Here is a 13,330-nt window from a genome sequence, read left to right as displayed (position 1 = left end):
AAGTAACACTGAAGTTTATAAGGTACATGAGCTTCATTCAGGGGGTGCCCGACTCCATGCAGTAACAGCCCTGCTGCTAGTGTAATCAAAAAGTTATCAAGATATCAATGGTAATTGAAAATTCTTTTTCAGCAGTAGCAGGAGAATCAGCCAAAACTGGAAAAGAGGAGTCCAGACTGAAGCTGCTGTCTTGAAATTCAGAAACAAGGTTGAGTCCAAGAGTAGTGGCCAAGCTTCAAACTTAATCTCTTAAAAGATCAACCAAACCAGGACAGGAATTACTTCAGCTAATCAATCTATCAAATCCACAACAATAATCATTTATTAGTCTCTTACTGATTCCAGTGACCAGTTCAGAACTACACTGCTTCACCTGCACCTAAAAAAAGATGCATAGGTGGATATCAATGTATCATTAATATACCCTATAATCCTTGATATTTCTCTGCTAAAGAACACAGGCAACAGAATGAATCCTGTAGAATCCAGACAGAACTGTGTTTGATTATAACACAATACACGCTAACATTTTTAGTTTAACTTGAAAACTCTTCTGTTGTTCTCAGACAGCAATGCTTCTCTCTGAGAGATATCAAACTGCAATCCTATAAAGTAGTTATTTAATAAAGAGCCATACATTTTGGAATAAAAAGGGGCACTACAGTGCTGCATTAAATGCTATGCATGGTGTCAATTCTAGCAACAAGAGAATGTATTCCTTTAAATTAGCATATGAATAAAAAAGAAAAAATGTTAAATTACCAACTCGCTTTTTCTGACTTTGTTTCTCTCCATTTGCAGATTTGGGAACTGAAGTTTTCAAATCTGTTCGCTTCATATTTAATTCACAGGACACTGAGAGTTTTTTTGCCTTAAAAGTATCCATATGTTCTTCACTTCCACTATTAATCTCTTCCAAAAATTCTCTGCTTTTTCTTTTACGATTACATGAAGGTGATTCTGAGCAATTAGAAGTTTTTTCAGCTCTGTGACTATCAACTCCACCTGCCAAAGCTTCTATAACAGGAAGATTTGGCAGCCTTTCTATTTTTCTGCCTTTAGGAACATTGCCCACACACTGTTGTATAGCATTAGAAAGACATTTTCTAGATTTTGGCATCTGTGTTCCTTTTCCTTCAGTGGGGCCTTGCTTACTTTTGATAACAGTACTGGAAAGCAGAGGCCGTTTGGGAGGTTCCTGTTTCTGGAACTGGCACTGATGTTTGACTGTGTGAGCCGGAAAACTGAGATTTTGTTCATGGTTTTCACAGTGAAATACTGCTAGTTCTTCCTCACTTTTGGCATTAAAGTCTCTGTTTTGAAACTGAGGTTCCACTGAAAAAGTTGCAGTTTGTAGCATTTTTTCCTCCTGTTTAGGGGAAAAAGACCTTCGCGCACAAGGCCCCAAGCTTGAAGGCAATGCAGGTTTACATACTTGCGAAGCCGGCTCAGTAGCTATTTGGTTCTCTTTTAAAAACTGATCCGGTGAGAGAATTGGCACAAAACCTTCCAGTGCAGGCAAGGAATCTGGGCTTAAAGTTTTCCTTTGATCTGAAGTAATATACGACCTTCTCAGTTGCTCTGGGGTGCCAAAGGAATTTACATTTGTATTCTGTGTTTTTGCAGGCTGAACAATATGTGCATTTTCCAATTTTGTGTCCGAAAGATAATCACACATTGGTATAACAGTAAAGGTCTCTTTTATATCTTTTGATAAAGCATCACAGTCAAATCTTTCAAGAACTGAATATGTAGTTGATCTCCTCATTGACAGTGGGGTGCAAATAACATTCTGGTTTTCTTGCAGGATGGGACTAATGGGAGACAGAGACACTTTCCTTTCTAAAATGATTAGAGAATCTCCTTTAGGTGAAGTGCTACATCTGCTCTTTTCCAGGTTTTCACAGCATTGGAAAGGACTTCTAATTCTATCTGTTTTTTTGGATACTTGAAAAGTTTTGTTAACATTTTTAGTGCTGAACTGTCTTTCCTTATTCTGTGGTTGCTGTGCTGGAGGTCTCTTTTTCATTGCCTCCCAAAGACTTCTCTAAAAATGACGAACACATAAGCAACAATTAATGTACATATATTAATATCCCCAAATATTTCTTTGGCGCTTACTGTCTCTTAACATATGCAAATAGCCTGTAGTTTGTAACTTTGCAATACATTTGCAATTCACAGAGTCTCAATACTGATACAACCCCACTGCGTAAACACACAGCAGAGTGGAATCTGTGACAATAAACACTAAACAAGCAATAATCAGTATTAATGTAGTCACTCACTAAATATTTTGAAAAAAGAGCAGGGGAAGTACATCTGTATGTTATAACAAAAAAAACCACCCTTGGATCCTGCACATTTCCTACATATGGGTTACAGAAAACAGTTTTCCATAATATAGGACTGTATATAACCCAGGGGTGGCCAAACTTGCTCAACTTAAAAGCCACATAGAATAAAGGTCAGATGTTGGAGAGCTGCAAGACATGAACATCAGATGTTGGAAGGAAGGAGAGATTGGATTTATATCCAGCCCTTCATTACCTGAAGGAGTCTCAGAGTGGCTTACAATCTCCTTTCCATTCCCCTCCCCACAACAGATAGCCTGTGAGGTAGGTGGAGCTGAGAGAGCGCTTCAACAGAAGGAAGGAACTTTAAATGCATTCTCCAAACTGCCAACTGGCTTGGCTGGGAGAAGTGATTTAAAGAGACAAATGCCTTCTCCAAGCTGGCTGATAGGACAGTGAGTGGGGGCTTTAAGAGCCACACAATATGTGTAAAAGTGCCACACGTGGCTCCTGAGACCCAGTTTGGCCACCGGTGATATAACCAGATGAACACTCTGCAACCCCAAGCAAAGCCTCACTGTGAATAAAATAACCACTTCAGGGGTAGTGTGTACCAAAAGACAAAAGTGTTTTGTCAATGCTATTTTATTGGCTCACCTTTTTCTTCACAGGTTGTTCAGCACAGCCCAGCAAAACTGCTTGAAATTTAACAACATCATTCACAACAAATGTTAAGAGTTCCCGGACTCTTCCCTCTTCTAGTGGTGTCCATGCTATCGAAATGAACAGTCGCTCTCTAGGCTGCAAAGGAAAGCACAAGACATCAGAGCCTGGGAGTACATGCACCCGGACTCCTACCTGCAAAAGAAACAATGCACCCATTTGTGGGGATAACAAAAACCCATCCCGCTGCTCTGTCATGCACGTTTTGTCTAAACGTCAAGAAGCTACCCCATCGATCCAGCACCTGAAGGAGACAGCTGAGCTGCTCCACAGCGAAGCCTTTCGAGGCGGGCGGGGGGCGGCCCACGGCCAAACGGAGGGGCTCGTCGTTGGGGTTCTCTAGGGCCAGGCGACGACAGCTCGAGGTCCCAACGCGAACGGTGCCGAAGCTAAGGAAGGGAGGCCGGGAGAAATGGCTGAGCGTCAGCACCGCCGTGTCACTCTCGTCGGCGTCCTCTTCCATCGCGCCTGCCCTGACTGCCCAGCGCCGGCGCCGCCCGGAGGGACTCAGCTCCCAAGGCACGGCCGCTTCTGCATATAGCCTCTCCACAGCCATGGAGTCCCGGTGAAGGGGAGCCACGGAGCCTAGCCGGGCTTGCCCTCAAGTCGCTCAGTCACTCAGTGACAAACACAAACCCCACAAACAACAAGACGCCTTCACGTCGCAAAACCGCCGCTACACCATTCAAACAGAGCCCCGCAGCCAATCCGGACGCAGCGCCTGCAAAATGACAGCAAATCCTCGCCCTTTCCAATCCTGAGGCGCGGATAGCAAAAATCTAACCAATCGCGTTTAAGCCTAGCGTTCCTGTCGTTTCGCTCCGCCTTCTTCTGCTGCGAGCGCACGTTCACCCAACCCTCCAATCAGAATCGCGGGTTTTATTTAAACGTATACTTCGGAAGAAGGGAGAGGAGAGAAATAATTGGATTAAAATTTGTACTGGTCCAAGGGAGTAAGTGGTATTAAATACTCGAGGGTGTCGAATAAAGGTAGAGTCCAGTGGAACCTTTAAGCCCAACAACGTGCACGAACATATCTTCAGAAGTGGGCGTGTGTGTGCACACGAAAGCTCATACCTTGAATAAAACTTTGTTAATCTTAAAGTTGTCACTGGACTTTTGCTTCTGACCAACACGGTCAACAACGTAACTCTGGTGTGTACTTCCGCATAGGATTGCATGCTCAGGATGACTTAGAACAGGGGTGACCACACTGCTGCTTGGGAGCCACACGTGGCTCTTTCACACATATTGTGTGGCTCTTGAAGTCCCCACCACCCCGTTGGCCAGCTTGGAGAAGGCATTTCTCTTTAAATCAATTTGCCAAGCTAGCTGATGACTTGGAGAATGCATTTAAAGTTGCTTTCTTTCATCTTTCATCTCTCATCCCCCATCTACCTTCCTTTTTCAAACATTGTTCATGTCTTGTAGCTGTCCAACATCTGACATTTATTCTATGTGACTTGAATTTGGCCACCTTGACTTAGTCTGTGCTCTGACTGCAAGGCAGCAGTTTGCATAGGAAAAATATATGGGAGCTGTTACTCAGCATTTTGAGAAACCTCTGGAAGCATCATTAGAGACACAGCTTTTTCTGGGACTACCTAAAAACATCAGAAGCTTTCAGAGTCCACAAAGTTTGGGGCTGGATCTACAATACACACCCTCCAAGGGGCACATTGGTCTAATTTACCGTGGGGGTGGGGGTGGTCCCAGTGGCCTGTTGGCCTGAAGCAGGGGGCCACTGCCAGCCAGAAGAAATCAAATTAAATGCCTGTGGCACTAGCAGCCTTGCAGGGGGTACCACTTAGCTCTGAGCTAGGCTGAATCCAACCCAAGAGCCTCCTGGTCAAGGTTGTACACAGACTGCTCAGTTCAGTCCACCTTTCTCACTGAGAGTCAAAGCAGATAACAGTGTTCAATCAGTAACAGTCCATAAGAAGATGTATCTAATAATCATAGTGTAAGTCAATACAATCAACAGACATCCAATGAGTATGTACTAATACTAGGATTTTCAAAATCTGAACATGCAGATCATATTTAGACATTACAGAGTGTGGATGTAATGAAGACAAGTGTTCTATCAGTAAAAAAAAGGCAATGACAACAGGTAATAGAATAGTACCTTTTGTAATTGATATCCAGTCCTTAAAGCACCTTTCTTAACTCTTCTGCTATAATGTGGTCCTCTTACCTTTATAGAAAAGCCCTCCTGAACAACTCCATTTTACAAAGGTTGTGGGATGACAGTATAGGAGTCATCCTTACTGCTTCAGGCAGGTCATTCTATGAGGTGGCAGCCACCACAGATAATGCACCTGTAAGGGTGAGTGTTTGTCTTGCCTGTTAGCAAGATAGCACCTGCAGAAGGCCGTGAACAGATCAGCAGGACTGTTTTGGCACTGGCAAAAGGCCACGCAAGGCTTCTGTGTCTGATAATCCCTTGAATGAAGCCCAGTAGCTGATGAACAGCCAATGTAGTGACTGCAGAATGGGAGTAGTGGGTGTGTCCCATCAAGCTGTTGACAATAAACCAAACTGCAGCATTCTGTACAAATTGTAGTCTCTGGATTGACTTCAAGGGCAGATTCATGTGGAGGGCATTACAGTGGTCTTAACTCAATCTGACTGCTGCATGAATCGAGGTCCAAAAATACAACAATACAAACTATTGTGCACAAACAAACACTCTTAACTGGTGTATATAAAGTTCTATTATAATGAAATGAACAGCCTACGACAGTGGGCATACATTCATACAGTATAAATAGAAAACAACAGTCTCAAAACAATATACCAAGGAGGACCCCACACAGTCACTGAGTTTTCCAAAATGAGTACACAGACTCAAAAATAATGTTCCACAGGAGTCCCTCCGTTGTTTGTTGACTTCTGAAGGACAAATTCTAGCCTTCACGCAAACCCCAGATTTGATTGCGTTCCGCTGCTCCTGCAGCTTCCTCGTAAGTCAACTGAAAACTCCAGCCAAGTTCTTTCTCAAACGCCTATTTTGATATCTTAATTTGCGGCTAGAATTTGTCCTTCAGAAGTCAACAAACAACGGAGGGACTCCTGTGGAACATTATTTTTGAGTCTGTGTACTCATTTTGGAAAACTCAGTGACTGTGTGGGGTCCTCCTTGGTATATTGTTTTGAGACTGTTGTTTTCTATTTATACTGTATGAATGTATGCCCACTGTTGTAGGCTGTTCATTTCATTATAATAGAACTTTATATACACCAGTTAAGAGTGTTTGTTTGTGCACAATAGTTTGTATTGTTGTATTTTTGGATTTCATATATTGTGCGGCCACTGTTCTTTTGCATGAATCGAGGTGGCTAAATCAACTGAGGCAAGGCAGAAGACCATGTTCCAAGTTGGATGTTGTAAGCAATGTTCCCTCTAAGCTACAGAGTCTTGTGAGCAAAAATTCTACTTTGTGAGCTTCTGGCATTAAAGTTGTGAGCTCCTGGCATTAAAATTGTGAGCTACTGCATAAATTAGTGTGCTCTGGGGTCATCCTTCCTGAGCTAAGACAAAAATGTATGAGCTGGAAGCTAAAAATCTGTGAGCTAGCTCACACTAACTCAGCTTAGAGGAAACACTGGTTGTAAGCATTTTTTGCAGTAATGTTGGGTTCAGTATAACCCCAAATGCAGCCTTGAAACACATAGGTCCCTTGTGAGGCACAGGGAGAACAAAATGGATTTTTTAGCTAGATGATTAGCTGGATGATGTAAAGGATCAACAGAAGTCAAATTTAAAAGTATTACTAGTTGGAAGAGACAGAACAGATAAACAAATCATATTCCAGCAGTATTCTCCTGTTATTTCTTATGTTCCAGGACCAGGCTGAATTGAAAACTGATCACAGCTATAATAATTGTTTTATAACTACCAGAGACCTATGCAGACCCTGTCAAGATGTCATTTGAGCCACAGGTCAGCCCTAGAAGGTAATGTTAAGAAACAAACATGAAATGTGTGAAATAGCAACATTAACTAACACATTCCAAACAGTCCTTGAAATATTCTAACTCCAGAAAGAAATCTGTTCCCCACCTGCTCCTGTCAATTTCTTGATTTCCTTTGGAAGTCATGTGTGTAGGGATTGCACATTACTACAGCATGCCTGAGAGTCAGGATGTTTTACTTACTTTCAAATGAACTTGCTCTACTTGAATTTCACTTGAGATGTCATAGGCTTCAGCATCATTATAAAAAGGGCATATTACAAATAAAATGATCTAATTTGTAAGATGTCCTAACAAGGTGAAATGAAAGATCTCCTAGTCTTAAATTTATAAATCCTTCATTATTCGTATTTTAATGTAATTTAAGGAAAATCCATAAATAATTTCCAACAAAGGCTTAAGGATCCCTACCTAGAATAAATAAGATTTAATGGCTCCAACAAAAGATAAAACTAGATGAAAAACAAAACTGAACAATAGAGACTTGCATATAATACTCCATTTTATATATATGGGGTCATTTAATGGAATTTATGTGAATATTCATGTATTACTCTGCTCTGTGCCAAGTTCCCCCTCAAAAAAATCCCTGGTGTTATATGCCAGCCAGATTAATGCAACCTACAGAAGTAATGTTAGCAATGTGTGAGGGGGTTGCATGTTTTAGAATAGAGACAGCAGTGTTATTGGCAAAAAGGAACAGATAATCTATATATGTTTATTGCATGCAGAACATAATTCTTTAAATTACTTAAAGCTATGAAAATATTATTATAAATAGGAATACAGTATACTAGAGAATGGAATCTTGTTATAGTGGCTAGGAGCATGGTGGAAGAAAATTGTAGAATAAAATATGTTGGGGTTCAATTCGGAAGTCCAGGCTATTATAGCTGCAAAATACATATGAACTAGTCAATGGTCCCAAAGTATTTATAAACTATAGTATCAAGATTTTCTCAGGACTATACTCATAATAGGAAAGCAGAAAAGCAACCCTGAACTTGACAGTGGTCTGGCTTTCTTACTTCCCAACCTCACCCACTTCCTTTTGGGCAATCTTTACGAGATCCTGGGCCCAAGTCTACTAGGATATGATGACCCTGAGTTGGCAGCATTTACAATCCTTTTTCTATTCTCAGTGTCCCATCAAGGCCCCAGCAAGTTCTGTACTTTTATAAAAAGCATTTACACACTCAAGGAATAAATGTCAGCTTTTTTTTTCAAATGTAACTTACAAAATATTTAAAATATATATATAAGAAACAGTTATATAAATTTCAATGTTTGGAAGTCAGATATGCAAACAACTGTTAGACCAATTCAATGTACAGACAAACTTATTCAGTCTCTTCCACAGCAAAAAAAAATTAAGGCAAAACAACTTTACATGTTCTGTATACACACCAAAGTCACTCAGTAAAAACTTCAGAGGCCTATGTTGACAGCAGATTTACAGTTTTAGGATGTACAGGGACTGGTGGAATCATATCAACTGAGACATACTTAAAATATCAACACCTGAAGACCTCACCAAGACACCATTTACATGCCAGAGCAAAAGTACTGAACACTGTTGGTATGCAAGTCTAATTTTTTTTAAATGAGCATTACAAAATGCAAATGAAAAGTTAGGGGGAAAGTCTCTTAACAAGGCGTAACAATATTTATAAATTATAGAGCAAGCTGGGTAATATCTGTTCCATGGCCCTATTATTGATCTCCTGTCTATTTGTACACCCCAAAGAGAATTCCAAATACCCACGGTTTGTAGACTAACGTCTTTATGAAAACAATTCTAAGGCTGCCCATGCAAGGCAAGGAATGGAGTCAGAGTTCCTACATCACTCAACCTGCAGGGCTCCTCTCCTTGGATTCAAAGGCCCATTAAGGAGCTGACATCTGTTTTTCTAGCCGGCTGAAGGCAACCAGCCATGCCGCCTGACCTGCCTGCACCAAAGACTCCCTCAGCACATGAACTGCTGGAGAGTAAAAGCCTTGCTGGCTGCTGTCACCAAACTCAAGAAAAGTGACTGCCCCCCCCCAAAAAAAAACAAAATGAAGGAGAAAAGGGGATGCAGAAACCTTTAAGGTAACCGTTAAGGTGCAAACACCAGTCGTTTTCGACTCTGGGCAGACTTTTTACGGAGTGGTTTGCCATTGCCTTCCCTAGTCATCTCCACTCCCCCCCCCCCCACAGCAAGCTGGGTAGTAATTTTACTGACCTTGGAAGGCTGAGTCAACCTGAAGCCGGCTATCTGAACCAGCTTCCGCTGGGATCGAACTCAGGTCGTGAGCAGAGGGCTCCAACTGCAATACTGCAGCTTTACCACTCTGCGCCACGGAGCTCTTGCAGAAACCTTTAGGGTGGGTAAAAATTAAAGAGCACAACAGATTGCGCTGCTGAGCAAACTGGGACAGCAGAAAGAGAATGGAGCACAACAGAGGAAAGGGGGGGGGGGGACCAAGGCACCTGTGATGTGCAAGGAATGCACACTGAAAGGAGGACAGTATACCAACAGTATACTAAGCTTTAAGGAGCAAGAATAGTATGCAATCAAGAAAAAGGGGGATATTAACAGACAGGGATTCCGAATTATTTATTGTGTAATGAGAAATAAGACAATATGCATTATAGTGTGCAAGGGAGTTTAAAGGATGGGATAAAAAGAATATAGTAACAAATATTTTTCTATAGTTACATGAGCAATACAGCCCTCTTAAACTAGCAAAAATATGATAAAAGTGATCATTATGAGTGACTAAATATGTGTACCTATTATGGTATGTGTTTGACTCAAGTTCCCAATAGAAGGCAGTGGAACTATAAGAAATCCCAGGTTTTTTATTCCATTACTAATTTTCTACTCATCCTATTTCAGTGCTTTGTACAAAGCAGCTAGTTATCTAATACAGCTCTGTCTCCCTTGTGTCAGTACTCAATACAGCAATAGTGAACAAAACTCTGGCGAGGGATTATACTCATTGACTTTTACTCCCTTCATCTTGTTATTTAATAAATTTCATTTTCACAGAAGGGAAAGGTGTGATCAATACAAACTAGAAGAGTCATGACCACCTGAAATGCCAAAATTTGCTTTGTTCTTGGATGTTACACTAGCCTTCCCATCTGTAGCAAATGTTATCAGCACCATCCCACATTATTATTTGGTTGTTTAGGTCCACCTTTCTTGTTGAGAAGGCAGATTACATAGTGTAACAAGTTTAGTTCATATGTAATTTTGAAGAATTTAGCTGCAGCATATATTAGTTTGTGGAATTTTGCTAACCTTCCTCACAAAGGTAGGTCCCCACACAGGCCACTCAGTTTCCATCATTTGGTTTGCCCTGTGGTTTTGGTAAAGCATGGCAAATAAAGTTTTGTGAAGCAGCCTCCACAGGTTTGCATTTCAAGTATCTAGCACAGGGGTGTCAAACTCATTTGTTATGAGGGCCAAATCTGACATAAATGAGACTTTGTTGGGCCAGGCCATGTGTACCTATTTAATGTTAAGTAGCAAAGATATAAATTTTCTACAGGACACAGACAAACACAATTAAAGCTTTTTTAAAAAGAAACTTAAAACATGCTTAAAACATTAGCACTCGTTGGAAATGGGAGGAGTCTCAGCCAATAGAAGGAGGAGAAGCTTGGCTCAGTAGCTCTGCTGTGCAAGAGAGCCTGGCAAAGCAAGCTCTCCCTCCCTCCCCCCTTCCTCCCCAAGGGAAGAGCCTGAGCCAATGGAGAAAATAGAGGTTTTGCTCTTATGCAAGCTGTTATGCAGAAGGAAACAAAAGAGAGGGAAAAGGAAGCAGAATACAGCCAGGCTCAGGGGCCTAATAGGAGCCCTCTGGGGGCCTCATTTGGCCCCCAAGTCACACGTTTGACACACATCTAGCACATCACTGCAAGTGTCAATCAGGATTTGGCAGTAGCCATATCTTCAGATTTTTGCAATCTTTTACAGACAAACATGTCACTGAGAGCCAATGGAGTATAGAGCTTGCACTACCAGTCTACAATCAGGGAGACTCACATTCAAAGCCCCATTTTGCCACAGAAACTTGCTAGGTGACCTTGGACCAGTCATAACCTTACCCAGGGATATAGTGAGGATAAAATGGAAGAGAGGAGGATGTAAACTGCTTTGGGTCCCCACTGGAGAGAGGACAGGGTATAATAAATTAAAAAGTCTACAAGTATCACTACCTAATGGGATTCAGATGCAGACTATCAAAAAAATGGATGACACAATCCTTGAGGTATTAAGAAATGCTCTATTCCCAACCCCAACTAATGCAATATGAAAATGCAATCATAAAAATGGTAAAGGGGCAGCAACATTACAATTATCTTCACTCATGATCTCTAAGAAAGACATACTTAATTTAAAAGGCCAACTCACATTTTCTCATTTGAAACCCTCTGAATAGTTATATTGCAGAGTTAAGTGCAACAGTTGGCTATGGTTTAGCATTAAATGTGTCCATAAAATACATATGAATTGTTAATTACAAGCAATAAAAACAAGCAGCTTCCAGCTCATGTGCCCTTTCTCTACTGAACACCTTTAATTTGGAAGAGGAGACAGTATCATTTATTCTCAACAGTGTCAAAAATCAGAGGTGAACTGTCTAACAAGAAATAGACTTTTCTAATTGATAGGAAGTATTGTTTTGGTATAATATCTAATTGTTATCCAATTTGTCATGCTTCTGGGTCAGCACTACCATTCTGAGAGCATCTGTTCCTAGTCTTCCTTTCACAAACCTGAAGCTGCCTTAAATCTAGACATTTGTGCTTGTTCAAGCATTTCAATAAATTCTATATGTTCTCGCTGTCCAACAGCTAAAAGGCATCTTTGGTATATTTAGAAACCAGTTAAGATTTAATATCTTTCAGCCCACTGAGCACCATTTCTTTGCTTAACTCACAGCAACCCTTTAAGGAGACACTGAAACTTAATCAGCCATCAAAAAGACTGTCCAATACTCATCTCCCAATTAGAATTCTTAAATCTAACACATGAACCATGAGAGATAATGAAGTTAAGAGCTTCCACTTGGATCATCATCATTAAATTACATGAATTAAAATGCAGAGTACACCCAGAATGTCATACCTTTAAAAGAGAATTTTCCCAAGATATTTGGAAATCAATCTCATAATTAACTGAAAAAGATACTTGGCGTTTAGTAACCAGGTTTTTATAATGATTTGCTTTGAAAATTGTGGCTATTCCAAGTTGTAAAGCCATTAATGGCCATTTACGTGATTTTTCCAAAATCTGGATTTGGGGTGGGTGGGAAGAGAATGATTTTCAGCTACTAATTCTAAGTTCATTATTTCTGTTTTTCTTTCGATATCTCTCTGAAATCTGAGATTTTAAAACCCTTACTTCATGCACACAAGGGTGATGGCAATTTAAGGTTCCAATTATGGAATTAATAAAAAGGAACAAAAGGTTTTGAAAGACTGAAGTCAACAGCCCACTCTTCCAAGTTTCATGCCATCTGCTTCAAAAAGTCTGAGGTGTACACAGGCTACTTCCCTACTTTCTGCCCAATCCCATCCCTTATGGCAAAATCTGGACTATCAGGTGTACATCTTCCTTTGCTCCTCACATTAGCAATTGTTCATAATGAGGCATACAATATTCTGGGCAGGGCTTTTTTTGTAGTAGGAACTCCTTTGCATATTAGGCCACATACCCCTGATGTAGCCAATACTCCAAGAGTTTACAGTAGGCCCTGTAAGATCTTGGAGGATTGGCTACCTCAGGTGTGTGGCTTAATATGCAAAAGAGTTCCTGCTACAAAAACCCCCCAATTCTGGGGTTTAGGCATATCAGTAAATACTACAGGGTGTGGATGAAGTGCAAAGCACTGGCAGAGCAACCTGTAAAGAGGGTTTAAACCTATATGGAAACAATTAAAAGAGTATTTCTGGAAGGTAACCATGCCCGGCCTTTTGCTAAAGATGCAAGAATCCTATTTAAAGTTGTACATGTGAAACAACCATGTATTAGTCCTGAACAATGGACACTGTTGGATTTATGAGCAGCAGCAAGCAAGTTTAAGACGTGAATGAGGCTAGAGTCTTGCCTCAGAAATTTAATTTACATACTCTCAAAGTAGCCAGTTGTTCTTTATCAAACTCAGGCTTAGAGTGTTAACATATCAGTCTGTCAGATTTCTTTATGGTCTAGATGGGAGGGTCGGATCCAAAACAGCCCTTGCGTGAAGCAGTAGGCACTTTGGTTCATCCAAGTTGTCCAGGATTTCCCCCCAGTTATCCAGGATTTCCCTCTGCATTTCTGATGGCATGGAAACGA

General features: G+C 40.8%; 1 protein-coding gene across 1 annotated transcript in view; it reads right to left on the bottom strand.

The window, feature by feature from the left end:
- ASPM (assembly factor for spindle microtubules) overlaps nt 1–3,781 on the bottom strand; it is a 29,337-nt gene extending 25,556 nt beyond the window's left edge. Inside the window, exons 1-3 of the mRNA XM_060232361.1 lie at nt 3,262–3,781; nt 2,952–3,095; nt 763–2,047 (exon numbers count right to left, since the gene is read on the bottom strand). Coding sequence (XP_060088344.1) covers nt 763–2,047; nt 2,952–3,095; nt 3,262–3,480 — 1,648 coding nt within the window. The 5' untranslated portion in view covers nt 3,481–3,781. The remainder of the gene's footprint in view (nt 1–762; nt 2,048–2,951; nt 3,096–3,261) is intronic.
- Nucleotides 3,782–13,330: the final 9,549 nt, after the last annotated feature.

This window comes from Heteronotia binoei, chromosome 2, assembly GCF_032191835.1.
Source record: "Heteronotia binoei isolate CCM8104 ecotype False Entrance Well chromosome 2, APGP_CSIRO_Hbin_v1, whole genome shotgun sequence".
Lineage (NCBI taxonomy): Eukaryota > Metazoa > Chordata > Lepidosauria > Squamata > Gekkonidae > Heteronotia > Heteronotia binoei.
The sequence above is the reverse complement of the archived record's forward strand: the minus strand, read 5'-3'. Positions and strand labels throughout refer to the sequence as shown.